Source organism: Filicampus tigris, chromosome 21, assembly GCF_054856515.1.
Source record: "Filicampus tigris isolate MCC_2025a chromosome 21, RoL_Ftig_1.0, whole genome shotgun sequence".
Classification (NCBI taxonomy): domain Eukaryota; kingdom Metazoa; phylum Chordata; class Actinopteri; order Syngnathiformes; family Syngnathidae; genus Filicampus; species Filicampus tigris.
The window spans coordinates 3,080,745-3,097,780 of NC_141237.1; the positions used below are offsets into that span (position 1 = coordinate 3,080,745).

General features: G+C 42.4%; 2 protein-coding genes across 8 annotated transcripts in view; both read left to right on the forward strand.

Annotated features, from left to right (window-relative positions):
* Positions 1–158: 158 nt before the first annotated feature.
* Positions 159–6,579, forward strand: anxa13 (annexin A13). The gene is made up of 11 exons (XM_086021479.1): positions 159–278; positions 2,018–2,093; positions 2,161–2,255; positions 2,703–2,873; positions 2,950–2,983; positions 3,517–3,596; positions 3,795–3,863; positions 3,938–4,039; positions 4,574–4,649; positions 4,733–4,845; positions 5,274–6,579. The coding sequence occupies exons 1-11, from the start codon at positions 264–266 to the stop codon at positions 5,391–5,393; spliced, it is 951 nt and encodes a 316-aa protein (XP_085877605.1). The 5' UTR covers positions 159–263; the 3' UTR covers positions 5,394–6,579.
* Positions 6,580–16,315: 9,736 nt separating this feature from the next.
* The window catches only part of myo3a (myosin IIIA), a 28,268-nt gene continuing 27,547 nt past the window's right edge, over positions 16,316–17,036 (forward strand). For 2 of the 7 annotated variants that reach the window (XM_086021637.1, XM_086021641.1), the window contains exon 1: positions 16,318–16,647. In XM_086021637.1, coding sequence (XP_085877763.1) covers positions 16,622–16,647 — 26 coding nt within the window. In that variant the 5' untranslated portion in view covers positions 16,318–16,621. Of the gene's footprint in view, positions 16,648–17,036 lie in introns of all 7 variants that reach the window. The other 5 variants (XM_086021639.1, XM_086021636.1, XM_086021638.1 and 2 more) reach the window with 5 other exon arrangements.

Sequence of the window (17,036 nt, forward strand, 5' to 3'; positions counted from 1 at the left end):
AGTTATATTTTTACGATAGTCAATAATTATAATAATAATAATAATAATAATGTATTTGTATTTCTAATTTATCTTCCATTTAAATTAAATTGATTTAAATTGTGGGGGTGCAAACGGTTAACTAGTAGCGGTGCGGGGTGACGTCACACGCCGCCTCCTCCTCCCCCTTCTCTTCTTGGACCGGACCGGACTAGCGTCCACTTGTTCAGATTCAGACGAACCCCGACCTCAGATCATCACCAGCCGGATTCTCAGCTCCAATCATGGGGAACTGCCAGGTTGGTGTTGTTTGCATTGATAATTGCCTGCTTTTTTTTTTTTTTTAAACAAAACACGCATACCTACTCATTCCTGGGTATGTATAAAAAAAATAAAATAAAGTATTTTTTAAAAACGTGCGTTTCGCTACGTTTTGCCGTTGGATTGTCACGATTTGTCTTGTCTGCTCATTTTAGTTGAATTACGGCGACGTTTAGTGGAGCAGCAGGCCACGCCCATGCGCAATTCATGGCAGCGCCCGTTACGTGCACACTGGTGGGGGTAGGGGCAGGGGCGGGGGGATTCGTGATGCCTTCACGGTCTCTCCACTTTTGCAGTGCAACACTAAAAAGCTCCATTCATCGTGCACTAAACCGTTGCGGCAAACAGCACAGCATTTGGGCAGAGTAAATGCAAAAATCTTCCAGAACACCTTGAAGGTTCCCAAAGAAATTGAAATACTCGGTGCTACTCGATACTGCAAGATTTGATACCGATACGATAGCAAGTAAATGCATGCACGACAGTATTGTTTGAGAAGATCACATCTAACCATCAGACAGACAGATAATACTGTATACTGTTCTTTGAAACATCTTGACTCCACTCTCAGATCATCAGCACAGCACTAATATTAGTTGTTCTACACAGAGGATAAAGAAAATAAATACTGAGTACTGTTCTATTGCCTGTTTACACAGACACTATATCTGTCTTGTGTTCAAATATCCTTTTCTTTATAGCATCTCACCACTAATGCTATTTAGCATTAGCATTAAACTAGCATACTGGATGGCTCAGCTATGTGGTTGTTTTAAACACACAAGGTGTGATTCTTTGTGTTTGGGGAAAAACTTGCTAGCCTTTGGCTTCAAAGAAATCCTTGCAGTCTGTTTGAAGAAACAGAAAGTGAAAAGGGAAACCAACTTTGGTGTTGTTATTATCAACATTAGCCGCCACGACACTTTTCAAGAGAATCCAGTGAGAGAGTGTGGATCTTGAACAGGCAGAGGGAAAGTGAATGCAGGGTGGGGGGCATCACGGACCCTCTCGCAGCATAGCTCACTGGTGTTTGTTTAGCACTTTGGGCCTGGAATTCTTCCAGCGGGGCTTTGTGGTGTCTCCTCCCCCCTCGACCACCCGGCCCCTGCATGCCTGTCATGAGCTGCCTCTGTGATTGTTTTAATTGGATTAATTCAACTGGATTGTCTGCAAAACAACACGCACAATCTTGACATGGAACATGTACTGATTTCACCACCGGGTAGCGCCACTACACAGGGATAAAAAACATATTGGAAATATTTGTATTTGAACTGACAGAGTTGATTGTTGAATATCTCCAAATGTGTGGCCATTTTTTATTAAATAATAACAGCAATTAGCTTTAAGAAGCACCTACTGTTTTCAAAAGGCCAAAGGATGCACACGTTTTGAGCCATCCATGGGGGCGGCCATTTTGTCTTCCGTCGACTGAAAATGACATCACAGCTGCTCACGACGACCAATCACGGCTGACCTGTTTTCTGAATCTGAGCCGTGATTGGTCCTTGTGAGCAGTTGTGATGTCATTTTCGGTCGACGGAAGACAAAATGGACGCCCCCGGGGATGGATACAAATTTGTGGATTAACACTTCCACAAATGCAATATTTATCAGAATGCCCTGTTTCAACTAGTGGGCTTACATAGAACATATACTTGAAAAAAAAATATTTGCGTTGACGTCCCCTTAAGGAGTGTTTGCCTCTTGCTTGCAGCCCACCATTGTGCCCTATGAGGACTTTGACGTCCTTGCTGACATCAAGGCCATCCGTAAAGCCTGCAAGGGACTCGGTAAGCAAGTCTGCTTTGGAACCGCCTGATGATGATGATGATGATGACGACGACGTATCTTTTGCAGGCACCGACGAGCAAGCCATCATCGACATCCTGGCCAACCGCAGCTCAGATCAGCGGCAGGAAATCAAGCAGGCATACTATGACAAGTATGACAGCGTGAGTAGCACATTACTGACTTTTCAAACATTAAACACGTTTATACCATCAGGTTGGAATTTAAAGTTGGGCGGCGTCAGTGTAGTACCACGTTGTGCCACTACATGCCTGGCAGCACTGAGCTCTCCTGGAAGAAATGCCTTTGTGTGAAGTTGTAGATTTGTATGTGTTGCTGCGCCGTGTGTGTAAAGTGGGAGTGGTTTCAGATTAAAGATTAACATTAAGATAGCGGGCTGTCTTTACTTGTCATTTTATGATTTGGTTGTAACATTTTAGTGTTTAAATACACAATGCTCAATTCTAGTTGGTTGTCTGTTCTGTTTGTATGTGTTGCCGCTCCATGTGTGCTAAGCTAGCAATAGCATATCTGCCAGTAGCGTAACAGCAGTTCACTGCAATATGAGATGCTTTATAATGTCTTTTTTTTTGTTGTTTTTTTTTGTATAGGAGTTGGTGGACGTGCTAAAGAGCGAGCTGTCTGGGAACTTTGAGAAGGCAATCCTGGCCATGCTGGACCCGGCCGTCATCTACGCCGTCAAGGAGTTGAGGAGGGCCATGAAGGGGGCGGGCACCGACGAGGACGTGCTGGTGGAGATCCTGTGCACCGCCACAAATTCCGTCAGTTGCCTGACAAAACAAAAAACGGATTTATATGATGAAATTGTGCTCATTGGGTTTTGATTCTTTGTCTCAGGATATCGCCTTGCTCAGGGAGTGCTACTTCCAAGGTGAGGACACGTTGACATTTGGTCTTTTCAAGTCGCTCATTTACATTTTCCTTCCTTGTGTTTACTTTTAATGGATGTTTGCTGAATAAAAGCACATTCGGTCACACTCTGCTAAATCCACAACGACATGACTCTTTCAATGCGCCTGAAAGTAAAATGGCGGTTTTCTGGCATGGGTTCTTGAGGCTTTTTTTGTCTGCCATCTTTTGACAGACATGTCTACCAAATTTCATGCTGTTATGTTGACTCGGCTTTGGGGGCTGGATATTCAAGATGTAGCTAACGTTGTGGGCAGTTATTCATCGAAAGCAGGGGTGACCAAGTCCGGTCCTCGGGGGCACCTATCCTGCATGTTTTCCAACTCCGCCCGCTGCAACACACCTGATTGAAATGATCAGCTCTTTAGCAAGCTTTTCAGAAGCCAGCTAACGATACAGATCATTTGAAATGATGATGGAAAACATGCAGGATAGGTGCCCTTGAGGACCGGACTTGGTGACCCCTGATCTAAAGCATCACCTCTCCATTGTCAGTTCACGAACGCGATCTGGACGCCGACATCGAGGGAGACACAAGCGGCGACGTGAGGAACCTGCTCATGGCTCTCATGCAGGTGACATAACACTCAGCTTAATAACAACCCACAAATTGGACTTTGAAATACAGGATTAGCTTCGGAATCATTTGTGATCTTGTAGTAGCCTTTGCGGCTAAGCTGTTGGCAGAGCAATCTCACATCACTTACTTTAGGAGCCTCGAATATGAATGGACCAGCCGGGACAGCCTAATCTTATCCCGTTTCATTTGGCAGGGTATCAGAGACGAGAGCTACGAGGTGGATGAAGAGCTGGCAGAGCAGGACGCAACCTCTCTCTTTGAGGTGACCTCAATTGTGGACACGTGAATTTTCTAGTGGTTGTCGTCGATTCCGTTGCGATTGTCTTTTCGACGCAGGCGGGCGAGGGTTGCTTCGGGACGGACGAGTCCACCTTCAGTTACATTCTGGCCTCCAGGAACTACCTGCAGCTCCAGGCCACGTTCAAGATGTATGAGCAGGTGAAGTCTTTCAAGAAACCAAAATGGCAGACTTCCTGTCTTTTTTCGGACGCGCCTTCTTGAGACTTTTTGATGTGTCTGCTCATGTTGGACATGTCTACCAAATTTCATGTTGCTAAGTGAAACTGCCTTTAGGGGCTGAATTTTCAAACGTTTTTGGAATGTCTTGTGGCAAATTCCAAAGTGAGCCTAAAATGTCTTACTCTTCAAACCAAAATAGCAGACTTCCTGTGTCTTTTCTGGCAAGACTTTTTGAGGCTTTTTTGTGGGTCAAGTCATGATAAACATGCCTACCAAATGTCATGTCACTAAATGAAACCACCTTTGGGGGCTGAATTTTCAAAACGTTTTTCAAGGAGTAGGACAAGGCTCACCCTTGAAACCAAAATGGCAGACTTCCTGTTTTTGTGGGTCCACTTATAATAGACACGCCTACCAAATAACATGTTGTTCGATGGAACTGGGCTGATTTTTTTTTTTTAAGCTCACATTGTCATATGCTGTTGATTTGAAGGTTGATTTGTTTTTCTGCAGCTGTCCGGCACGGAAATCCTGGACGCCATTGAGAATGAAACTTCGGGCACACTGAAGAGATGCTACGTTGCTCTCGGTGGGTGTACGACGCCAGACGGTCTGAGGTCATGCGTGTTACGAAAGAAACAATCAAACGTGTCCCTCTCGGTCCACCTCCAGTGAGAGTCGCCAAGAACCCGCAGCTCTACTTTGCCAGGCGTCTGAATGACGCCATGAAGGGGGCGGGGACTGACGAGGACACGCTCATACGCATCATCGTCTGCCGCTCTGAGGTAAGAAACCTTTTTCAAAATTATTTTAAACTCCCACCAGTGTTGTTTACATCATCATTCAACTTGTGTGTGTTTTTTTTTTTTCACATTGACCTGGATTTTTTATTTGTCTGATCGAAAGATGTTTTTTTTAATTCTTTGGTGAGATTCACATAGTGATGATGTTATTGAAAAAAAAAAATTATATATATATATTTTTTTTTATAAAATACAATTTTATTTATATAGCGCATTTCAAATAGAAGCCATAAAGTCAATGAGCAGATCTGATTCAAATTGCTCTGTGGTAAGTGATCTAATCCTATTACAGAATCATTACTGTTTACTGTAATATGTTTTATGTACAGTAGGGTCTTATAAATGATTTTTTTTTTCATCCGGGACCTGCTGAATCCTTCTTTGTCTAAGTTGTTTGTCGCTTTGTCCAGTACGACCTGGAGACGATCAAGGACTTGTACCTGGAGAAGTACGACGTGTCCCTGAAGGACGCGCTGAGGGACGAGTGCAGCGGCGATTTCAAGCGCCTCCTGCTGGCCATCTGCCACTGAGGACGCCGCACCTCTACCCCCCCAACCCCCCAACCCCCCCGTCGCTCGCTCAAACATTTACCCTCAGACTCACTGTGACGTTAGGTTGCTTCTTGTCTTTTGTTTTTTTTTAACCTGACCTTAGTCAATCTTTGTGCGCGTTGTTACTAACCAACTGATCCCTGATCAGTTTTTAAACCGTTTTATGCCCTTTGTGCAGGAAGTCAAATAGCCCGGCTGTATTGGAGAGTTGGATACAGCACAATGGAGTATCAAAACACACAAATCTCTTGTTCTCCAACTACTGATAAACGTCAATTTCTCTTGCTATGCTGACTTTTCTGGTTGATAATTTTGTGCACAATGTGAAGGCCAGTATCCTTCTACGACGGTACACTCACGCCAAAATAATGACCTCACTTTTGCAACATGCACTGAACAAACAGCACGCTGCTGTTATGGAACTGTTTCGACGTGAAAATGTCATTTCTCACTGTAATTTCTGCCCTCCACACGCATGTGCCGCTGATTGTGAACTGCTATAACTCACTCGCTCTTTGCGACTTGAAGTCGCAAAGTTGCGCAATGTCACACTTTCTCCACTTTTTATGCCGTTTCAAGCAGTGGAGTTAAACGGGACGACAAACTGCCAGTTAAAGCCGAAAACGTCTCATATGTCGTCGTGCGGACAAGAGTCCAAAAAATGCAGAATTTTGCATTCAAAAAAATGTAAATGTGATATTTCTTCAACATGTGACGGGTCCTCTAAGTGCATTTAATGAAAGAACATTAATGAAGGTTTATGCTAAATTAAGACAACAGAAGTAATATTTCATTTTTTTCTTGATCTCTTATTAAGAAACTATGTATTAATTGAATTGAATTTTGTCTAATAATAAAACACCTAGAAAGACTTGAGACACAACTACACCTCATCTTATATTGTTTTTTTTTAATACTATACAACTAACAGCTTGAGTGTTAAATGAATCATTTTCTTAGAGTAGAGTAGTGTATATGACGAGTATCGGCCATTTGGATTATGTGACAATGTGGCAGCTGAGATGCGTTCAAGTACCACTCGTGTAAAACGTTCAAAGATGATAATATCTGTGGTTGATGTCAGCTTAAAGTCCAAATATTTCACTGTATTTGCCTTGATATTGCCGAGGAAATGTAGCAGAAAATAAAAGTTCCCTATAATGTATTGCCCTCGTTTTTCTCAAATTGAACAGTTGCCTTTGTGTCTGTGTCGGCATATGCTGTGTTTGAATGTCATTTTTATGCTTCTTGTCCCATGTTTCTAATTAGGGAAAATGCGACGTTTCACAGCAAATGCTTTGTATTCTTACCTGCGACCGCTAGGGGGAGCCACAGACAGCATTATAATACGTTGCTATGCATTTACGTTCACACTAGCCACCGGAAAAGCGGGAAATGATCAAATTCAGCCTGATTGTGCGTATCCAGCTTCAAATTAGTGTTTTTTATTTTAAATTTTTTAAATTCTTATTAATATTGACGCTAAAAAGCTGTGCAGTATTTGACACAGCCAGCAGGTAGCAGTACAAACAATCGTTTTGCTTCCTGTCCTTCCGTCCAAAATGGCGGATTTGCAACGTAAATGCTCCACGTGGGCTCAAGCATAAACATTTTTGGTGGATATTTTTCCTCTATTTGGTTTCACCATGTCCAAGCTAAGGAAAAGCCAACTGAGTAGTACGGAAATATGTCTGAACATGCTTTAGGTTCATGTTCTTGTACAGGTACTGTACACTCTTTTACCTCACTAATGAGACAATTCAGTGCACTAGTAAAATGTTTTGCTCGTCATGTTTATTGCACTACTTGTGCCACTTTTGGTCTACTTGTATGACCTTAAGGTGAACGCCAAAGATACTGAATACATGCACAAAGTACTTTGATATCCTTGAAATTGAATAAATGTTCAAATGAATTTTGTGAGGGAAAAGAGCGTACTGCTACTTTGCCTCTAAATTGGACATCAATGACGGTAAATACATGCACAAATTAATTTCCATAGTTTAATTGAGTAGTGTTTTTCCACCAGCTACCACCTAAAAAAACAAAAACATAAAATTATTTAACTCTCGACCATCATGACCAGCAATTAAAACAGTAGCATGGTAGGCTTAAGTGTTAATACAAAAATTATATATGTTATTCTGAAATTTTCAATTATGGTAAAAATTAGGAGACCTTTTTTGATATTTTCACAATTTTTCATTTTGTTCAAATTATTGCTATTAATAGCGATATTTGAATTTGGATTTTGGGAGTTATGTTGTCAGTAGTAAAATTGTGTGGGGGGTATCTTATTTTGTAACGTTCTGTACTATTTGAGCAATACACCACTAAAACTGTTGATTCACATAAACAGTATTGCACATAAAGGTTCAACAATAATTGTCCCTGATTAAATGTTTATACGGTTCTTAAAGGTTAAATGCACATTTCTTGAACTCAAAAGTTAAATACAACTGAACTGTACTTAGTTGTTCTTCTGCATACCACTAGAGGGAGCTCGGATACCGCTGGCTGGTTGACAGTGTCAGTGCAAATTGTCGCATTACCTTCCTGATGCTTTTTTTTTTTTTTTTTTTTTGAGGCCATCACAGCGACTCTCATTCGCAAACCAGCACCAGCTATTTGCACACCGTCTAGGCCCGAGCCCACCCAAATAAGCACCCCCACCCGTGTCTGTGATGTGAACCCATTCCGTCGCGTCTCATCACCTCGCCATCATGGCTGATGATGGCGCTCGTGAGGGGGGAGGGATTTTTTTTTTTCTTTGCGGGGGGCTCGATGGCCAGGGGGGACAGGTGCATGCTGGAGGGGGGAGGAGGGGGCTTGGATGTAAAGCGGCAGTCTATTTTGGGGTGGAGGACGTCGAGTGCTCTCGATGGTTGAAAAGGTTCCAGTTTGGACGCCAATGAGCCAAATGAGGGGAAAGGAAGTGAGCCTCAGTTGACTCCGACTGATGTCAGAGCAGCTGGGACTCCATTTTGTGATTGCAGGTGCCCAGTCTCACAAATCCAAACTCCTCCTCCTCCTCCTTGATGAGGCGCTCGTCCTGACCTTGACAAAAAGAGCATCTGCACAGCCCTCACACACACACACACGCAACAGGCCGGGGTTACGTGTTGTCGTCGTTATCGTGGCTACATGCGACGTAAAAGATTACGAGGCTTGGAACGATTGATTTTACACCCTGAACTAGGAAAAATAATTCTAAGTAGGTCATAGAAAAAACTGAGGGCACCTAAAGCGACTGTAAAATGTATTGGATGTAGACAAAAGAGTCAAATAAAGCAAATCAAATGCAAATACATGACCGAACCATGTGATGTAGTTACATATTTAAATCTCATCTTAATATATGATGAATGAAAGGTTCATAAAAGGTTAAAAAGAGGTGTTAATGAAATATAATTCATTCTTATTTTGAACATAATCGTGGAATAAAACAAAACATTGTTAACTGTGTAGTGAAGTTTTGTTTTACTGACAATTTTCTTTGTTATTTACAGCACAGTGAACACTGCATATTTGTGGTTCTGGTTTTTTTTTTTTTTTTTTTTTAAACCGTTATATGCTGAAAAACTTGTCGATTTGCTGCTTTTGTGCTCAGGCCAATTACACAGGCAGTCCATGCATGCATATGTACATTTCAAATTTCATTTCATTTTTTTAAATAATAGGGATGTTTGATGCCACTTTTTTTTCATACCGAATCACTTCTGAGTACTCTCCGATACTGAGTATCGATACCTTTAGTACTTTTGATATATATAAAATGTCATTTAATGCAACGACCCAAAAAATTGTGACCAATTGTGACCTTTTCTTTCTGATGCAGATGATGATTCACCGATGTCACAAAGCCACAGTACAGCGCCAACTACTGGTAAGGATGATTTACTTGGCGTCATATCGTAGGTATTTATGTCTAAAACATGAAATAATTGCTTAGCACATCTTTGCATTGCTTATAGCATGTTCACCAAATTAAAGGTGAAGAATGCCAGTCGCCCTGGGCCGAAAAAGTTTGGACAGCCCCGTCGTGGAGGCGTGCAAATAAATCACGGCGCCGAAATAATCCTCATTAAACAGATTTATCTGGGTAATTATAAGACAGGAGAGGAGTGGCGGCGATGCTAATCTCGCTCGCCGCCGTCAAGCCGTCCGGAGGTGCCGCTCTCTGCTCTCCGTCTGCCTGCCGCTGATAACAACTTATCATGGGAGGGCAGGAGAGAGGGCTGCTGGGTAATCGCCCAGCGGGCTTAAAATCAAAATGGGGAGCGTGTGGGGGGGTTGTAATGTATTCCTGGAGGGGGGCGTGGTTACTGTAGCATGAGGCGAAGGCGCGCCACCAGGGTCGAAACCAGACGAATGCGGGTTTGTTCTGATCTCCCCCAGGTGATGTCTGTGTGTGTGTGTGTGGATGGGTTTTGGGGGGCGGGGGGCGGGGGGGGGGGCGCACGTTGCAGAGACACTCGTGTATCGTCGTGACACAGGCTTCCCAAATAAGCCCCCCCTGCCTCCCCCCGCCCGTCTCGCACACGCGCTGCAACGCGGCTGACGTACGAAGCCACAAAGACGACCCCACCTTCGAATGCTGTTGGTTGTTCGCGTTAGTGACGTGAGCGTGCGTGTGTGTGGGAGGAATTTGGGAAAATTAAAAAAAAAAAAAAAAAAATAATATATATATATATAGAAGTGCTAAAAATAAACTGAGAAGGCGGTCTGCAAAAAAGTACACAATAGTAGCTGCACGTGCACGATTTAATACGCTGTTTTCCAATCACATCATTTAGCTTGATGCTAATGCTAAATAGCGTCACTGTTGTGGTGCTTTAACCCTTGAAGCGACTGATTGACATGAATGTAACAGTACTCAGTCGCATGCTCTTTATCCTCCGCGAAGAATGACAAATATTAGTGCCGTACTGATGAGCACTGATGTCTGTCAACACACCTATTCGAGGTCTAAAATCACCCGAGTTTGAGTTGTAGGATTTATTTTGAACTTTGAATTTTAATTCATTCGCTGTGTAAGGAGGTGACCGGATAAGCGAGCAAGCAAGCGTCTCGACTTGTCTGCCATTGTCCTTTTGCTCCTCTACATCCAACGAAGGGGATTTGATGAGATTAGGAGACAACTAGAAGGCCTTTTTTGCTGCCAATGATTCATGTTAATTAATTGCACTGTAAATCTCACTGCACGCAGGCAGCTTAAAAGACAAACTCGTGATGGTTTTTAGCAGCTCTAATTTGTGGTTAGCTTTTCCTGTCTTTTGTCAAATAAGATATATAGTGAATAATGTGACATCCGATTTGTTTTTTTGGCCTTTTGTTTTGAGGAATGGGCTAAGGAAATTTGGAATGCTCTACTTGCTCCTCTGCCACAGGCGTCTTGGCTCAATTTTCTGGGCAAGCAAAGTGGTGGTGGTGGGGGGGTGGGGTCCAGCTATTGAGGCGTCGTCGGTCCCGAAGCTTCTGAAAGCCGTCATCAGGTTAAAAGCACCCCAGGTGATATCAATACAGCATGCTTTATTGTAAGATATGATAACAATATGGCTTTTTGACAAAAGGTAACTGTGGTTTTTTTTGTATCGATATTCAGTGCACTCTTACCGATATAATGATAGTGTGCATTAAGAGAGTCATTGTGATGTCAATATTTGATGCTGAAATAACGATACTGTTTCGTAAAAGACGATATGGTTCGTTGCAGTATCCGTCTTTGAGTTGGGTTTGACGATTTTAAACGATAACTATGTGGCTATCTCTATTTGATGCGGCTATATAACTATATTGCTTCATATAAGATAACGTTGTGATATCGTTAATCGATGCCGGTGTTACAATATGGTACCGCGACAGATTAACTGTCTGGTTGGTTTTTGTATCAACATTTGATGCGGCAATCATGATACTGTTTTTCATTTTCATTTTTGTATAATAATATGATTCAACTTGGTATCACTGTTTGATGCTAGTCTGATGACTCTGTGAAGCACATTGAGTTACCTTGTGTATGAAGCTGCCTTGCGTTGCCCTAATCCCATGCATCGTTTCATGTTACTTTGAATCTAATCAGTTTGCAGCATGCTAACATCGCCTCACAGCTTTTGTCTCTTTTTTTTTTTAATTGTGAGCACGTCTCAACTGCTGCCGTTTTTGCTAAATGCTAAGATAGCACACCTAACAATCGGCCGCAGCTTGTGTGGCGGCCATGCGTGTAGTTGTCAGCGATTATTAGCCTAATGATCTTTTTATCCTTCCTTTTATGGTTCAAGCGGCTCATGATGGGGTCCGTCCCACAGCTTGGGGGGTCACAGCCCGCTGCCCGCGCACAATAGCCCGGCAGACGCGGGACCCCATTCATGCACGGTGTGCAATAACCTCCCTTTCACCCCCCTCCCTCGCAGCTACATTGCAAAAATCAGCAACACCCCCTTCCGTGTCGAGTGCGAACACGTGAGCTGTTTTTTTTTTTTTAATCATTTTTTTTGCAGGCCGTTGCCATTTTCCTTTCAACGTGGTGGCTTGTATTGATTGGAGCATTCACACAAAGAGAAAGAGGCGATCCATACTTTTATCAATCAGCCAATCAAGCCTCGCCCATGAATGCTTGCTCTGACTGTCGCATTGCCCTTTTTTTTTTTTTTTTTTTTTTTTTTTTTTTTTGCAGGCTTATGTGCTCAGAGCCTTTTTTTTTTGGGCCTTATCTTGATACATTTTGACAGTGTCCTCGTGAGGTTAATCATAACTGCTAAGGCCCGCAATGAAAATGAGCTGGACTCCCCGGCTCTATAACTTTTAATCGTGATAATTCTAAAAATATGTTGTGTCGGTCATAGAAGATGCTCGGCGTGTGAGAAGCAGAGCCGTATGTAGGTTACCTGTCGGCGAAATTAAGCCTATTAGCCGCTTATGTGAGGCGTCACACTTTTTTAGCCGAGAGACATCTCATACCTGCCATGATGAGATTTTCATGAGCTGAATGTTCCCTTCACATTTTTCCAAACACTTCTAATATAGAACAGTAAATACCAGTAGCAAAGCAAGGTTGTTATCGTAAAAAAAAAAAAAAAAAAAAAACCTAACGAAATATTTAAAACTAAAAATGAAAAAGCGTTTTTGCAACGAAATAAAAATGAAAATGCTTTGTAAAAAATGGAAGCTAACTGGAACTCCATCTTATGTTTATAAAAGTAACTAAAATTACAGCAACTTAATTTTCATCTTTCTCAATTAATATCATACATGAGCTTACAAGGTCCATTTTAAACATCCGAACAGAAGATGGAAGGTTAAATAGCCATTTGGGAATAGTAGCGTACTCCACTTAGTGACTCTTATTTTTATCTTGCACTCACCAAATACTGTATATTTTTAAAACTAATACTAAGAGAAAGCTTTTTCGCAATAATAAAAACGAGCAAACCTGCTAAAAAAACATAAGTCAACAAGAAATCAAAACTAACTGGAATGAAAAATCCCAAAACATAACCCTGCGGCACTGACAATCTTGTCCAAACAAACAACAAGTGAACAGTCGACTAGTTTATTCCGTCATCAAAAGTAAAAAAGGGAACAAAAACGACACTTTTTGGCACTGTGGGAGTGTATTTAAAAAAAAAAAGAGGACTCATTGTCACAGTTACTCGCTCTATAACTGGGACCCTTAGCAACGTTTGACAATGGAAATGAAATATGGTCAAATAAGTTGTCGTCATTACAAAGGTGAGCCTGAAGGTGGCGCTCCACTCGCCAGAAGGTGTCACGACCCTGCGTGGAAGCGCGGCAGCAGATGCGGAGATATTTCACGCGCGGCCAAAGTGACTCGCTGAATGATGGACACTCAAATTAGCGTGACGTGGCGCCTTTCCAGCAGGGGGGGGGGGGGGGGGGGGGCAATTATCATAATGAGGCGGCAAAGTGTCAACTTTCACAAAAGGCGATATGGAAATCCCGCGTCAATGATTTATGACGGCATTATCAAAGTGCGCCAATGGAAAGACTTTTTGCGAACACATGCTGACATTTAGCGCTGTTGTTGTTGTGTTCGGGGACGCGACGCGAGCGGGGTCCAGCGTGCGCTTGGACCCCCGCCCGGCCCAATCGCACGCCTCTCAGGACCATCCCGGGAGTCATCTGCGAGGCGATGGAGCAGGAAATCAGCTGGCTGCCCGGAGGATGTGCCCGACCGGGCCTCGCTGACGCCCCCCCGTCCCGGGAGGTGAGCCGAAACGGGGCGGGGGGGGGGGGGTCGATGACAAAGATATTATGTTGAGGCTTTGTAATTTAATAAGACTGATGCATATCACCACTTTTATAGAAGTCAAGAACAGTAGAAAATGTGCTTTTAAAGCAATGTACCTACCCCGTGTATAAAATAGGAATCGTTTTACCTCAAGCACAGGCTTTTACGGAAGCGTGGAACTGCCAATGTGGACTCCACATTTTTGGCGACATATTTGCAAGTAAGCATTTTAAACTAATACATACTTGTAAAACGTTTGAACCTAGTGACATGCACTTGCGTGTACCATGTGGCACGATGGGAAAGATTTTGAACAGAAATCATGCACTGCCGGCATAATAATAAATCGTAAAAATTACGAACAAATAATGTTTCTTTTTTTTTTTTTTTTTACTAATGTATTGGTATAATGTTGACCAAATGCTTAAAAAAAAAAAAAAAAAAAAAAGCATTCGCAAGTCAATGCCCTCCAGCATTATGGGAAAAAAATGCAACGTTTTTAGCCGACAAGGCTAAATTTAACGTATTTACAAATACATTCGAATGTACTTATGCAAATATGTTTGAATGTATTTTCTAGTCAAAAATGTTGACTCCACATTGGCATTTCCACGCTTCCTTACACTTTAAATACATTTAAACCTTAATCACACTTGTTAGCACAGTCTCACTCGCGCTGTCAAAAATTGGGGGACTATTGTGTAAATCTTGTTTAGTTAAATCAAAAATGAATTAGGATTCAACTTCAAAATGTTCAACTAAAGTATATAAATTTGTCTAATGAGAGTCAGCTAGCTTAGTGCTAACGTTTAATTGCAAACTCCATAGAGGGGCTTTGGGAAATTAGCATAGATGTTACGGTAATTCTCAGCTTTCAAACAAGGGTGACTCGAACGCACGCGGAGCAGCAACACCTGAGACCTTCTCTGCCTTTTCTTCTTGCTCTTCATGACACTGCTGCTCAGTGCTGCCGAGGCACGTTGTGGCGCAAAGTGGTACTACACTGAAGACATGCAACTCTAAATTGGGCCTAGCGGGAATACTGTAAATCCATTTAAGACAATAGCTTAAAAATCTGCGGGGTATTCGCTGTAGTCAGGAGAAGCAAAGTCCGTGTGTGAGCGAGTGTGCGACTTCTGTGACAGGAGCGTGCTGGATGAGGTCACGACCTGCTGCACCGTCACCGCCACTGCTGTCCGCGAGCCTGCCTGTCTCTGGACTGCATGAACTGAAATACATGCATCCACAAGTATGCAGATTTTTTATTTATTTTTTTTTTCTGCATCATCTTCTCCTTTCAAGTGACGTTTCATTTGATTGATGCGCGCGTGTGTGTGTGTGTGTGTTTGCGTGTGTGTGTTGACTTAGTGCATTGTGTGTTGCAGTGCATGTGCAAATCACTGCCGCTTTGTCTCATGTGTTTCTTGTCTCGCCACAGCTCTCGTCGCCAGTCCTGAAAGGTCAGTAAAGTATATACCTTTTATTTTCTTTTTGTTTTTTTTATTTTACTTTACAATTTTTAGCCACTTAATAGGTACACCGGCACAATCTAATAACAATAGCTGCACCGGTTTTGATTGACACATTCAACAATGTTTGTTATTGTGATTGTAGTGTACAGTGGCGTACATTTTTTTTTTTTTTGTGTATATAGTTGGTGTAAAAAATGAGAATTTGAATCTCTATAGAGTGCTGGGCAAACTTTATTTCCCCACGGCCAGCCACGTTTGATTTTTAAAATTGGACAGATGAGCAACGTCAAATTGTATGTAAAATATGTAAAGCAGTTTCTTTCGATAATGAAATAATAATATTCCATGCTCTTTTTTTTTTTTTTTTTTACAATTTTAGCCGTGATATAATCAGTTTAGTTATCATGAGTTTAATTATTTGATTAAACATAAAATATATATATCTGTAAAATTCATTGTTATTTGAATTTAAAAAATGCAAAGCTTATAACAGGGCCAGCATAACAAACTGCAACTACAAACCGAAAGCGGTGGCCAGACGAGGTCAGATAACACACACACACACGCACACACACACAGACATGCGCGCAAATCTCCTGTCATGGCGGAGGTGTCCGGTGCAAGTCCTTGGGTTTCGCTATCGTGTGTCACAGCAGCTGTCACATGTGCGATCTGCGATGTTGCATAATTGAAGGCGTCGGCAGATAGACCGAGCGAGCGTGACGACACTAAAATGTAATGTCGTGGTTCATCTCGGCCCTTTTTTTTTTTTTTTTTTTTTACGGCAATCAATCATAATGTGGGGCCCATGGCAGTTGTTGTTGGACAATGTTGGGTACGTACCCAACATTGTCCAACAACAACTACCACGTGCCCCACAATAATGATGTACAGTTGTATGTTCTTTACTTAAGATAAATTCTTTAAAAGTTTGTGTTGGGATTGATTTTATATTTATTGTTTGAACCTGCAGTTAATATACATAAGAGTAATGCAACCGTGTGAAAATCACAGCCGTGGGGGCGCCCAGAGAATGACGAGGGGTGGCCATGGCCCCCACTTGCCACCACATAGCTGCGCCCCTGCAGCTGTGTCCAAAAATGGTCATGCTTTTGTTGAGGGTTGAGCTTGGTCACGGAATTAATGAAACTCGTGCCAAAGTCACTGAAGTCGTTGAAAACCTTGTCCTTAAAAAACCCAAAAGTGCTCCAGAACCGAAAAGCCTTTCAAAAATGTTCCTCTTGGTGTCGAACAAGGCCTGAATATCTGCGACTGTGAGCCAACCTAACCAGCTTTCCTTTGGGAATGAATGGGCGTCTATATGGGGAAAGGCTCATGCCGCAACGGCGGCTAATTCCCGCTAATCCCAGCGCGGCTCCGACCAACTGAGAGCCGCCTTCCAATGGTGGCCCGGCCGTCAGATTAGCTCGCTTACTCGCTGCCGGGCCGGGCCGCCGCCAGCAACGGGCTCCTTCTCCGTCCAAATGGTCCTGGTCAGACAACCATGTAAGTGAGTACGTTTTTTTTTTTTTTGTTTTTTTTTTTACTTTGTGTTCGTATCTTACAACTTTTGTGATTTTGGTGCTGTTCAACTAGCAGGGCGTAAAGCGGCTTTGGCTTTCTTTGGATTTAATTTGTTGGGATGAAGTGGCAAGATTGAGTCAAGCAAGGAACCTGTTGGGCTATTGTTGTTGTTTTTTTTTGTTTTTTTCAAAATTGTAGATGTACTCTAGCTAAAACCACAGAGGCTGCTAAGCAGCAGTGTCCCATTACATGCCGTAAACAAGTGCTGCTTGATGGGTCACCAACATGGTAGCAGCCACAAGGACAGTATGAGTCGCCAGCGAACCTTCTCTGAAAATTGCTCACCGGTGATTGTTTTTGTCGACGTTCTTTTTT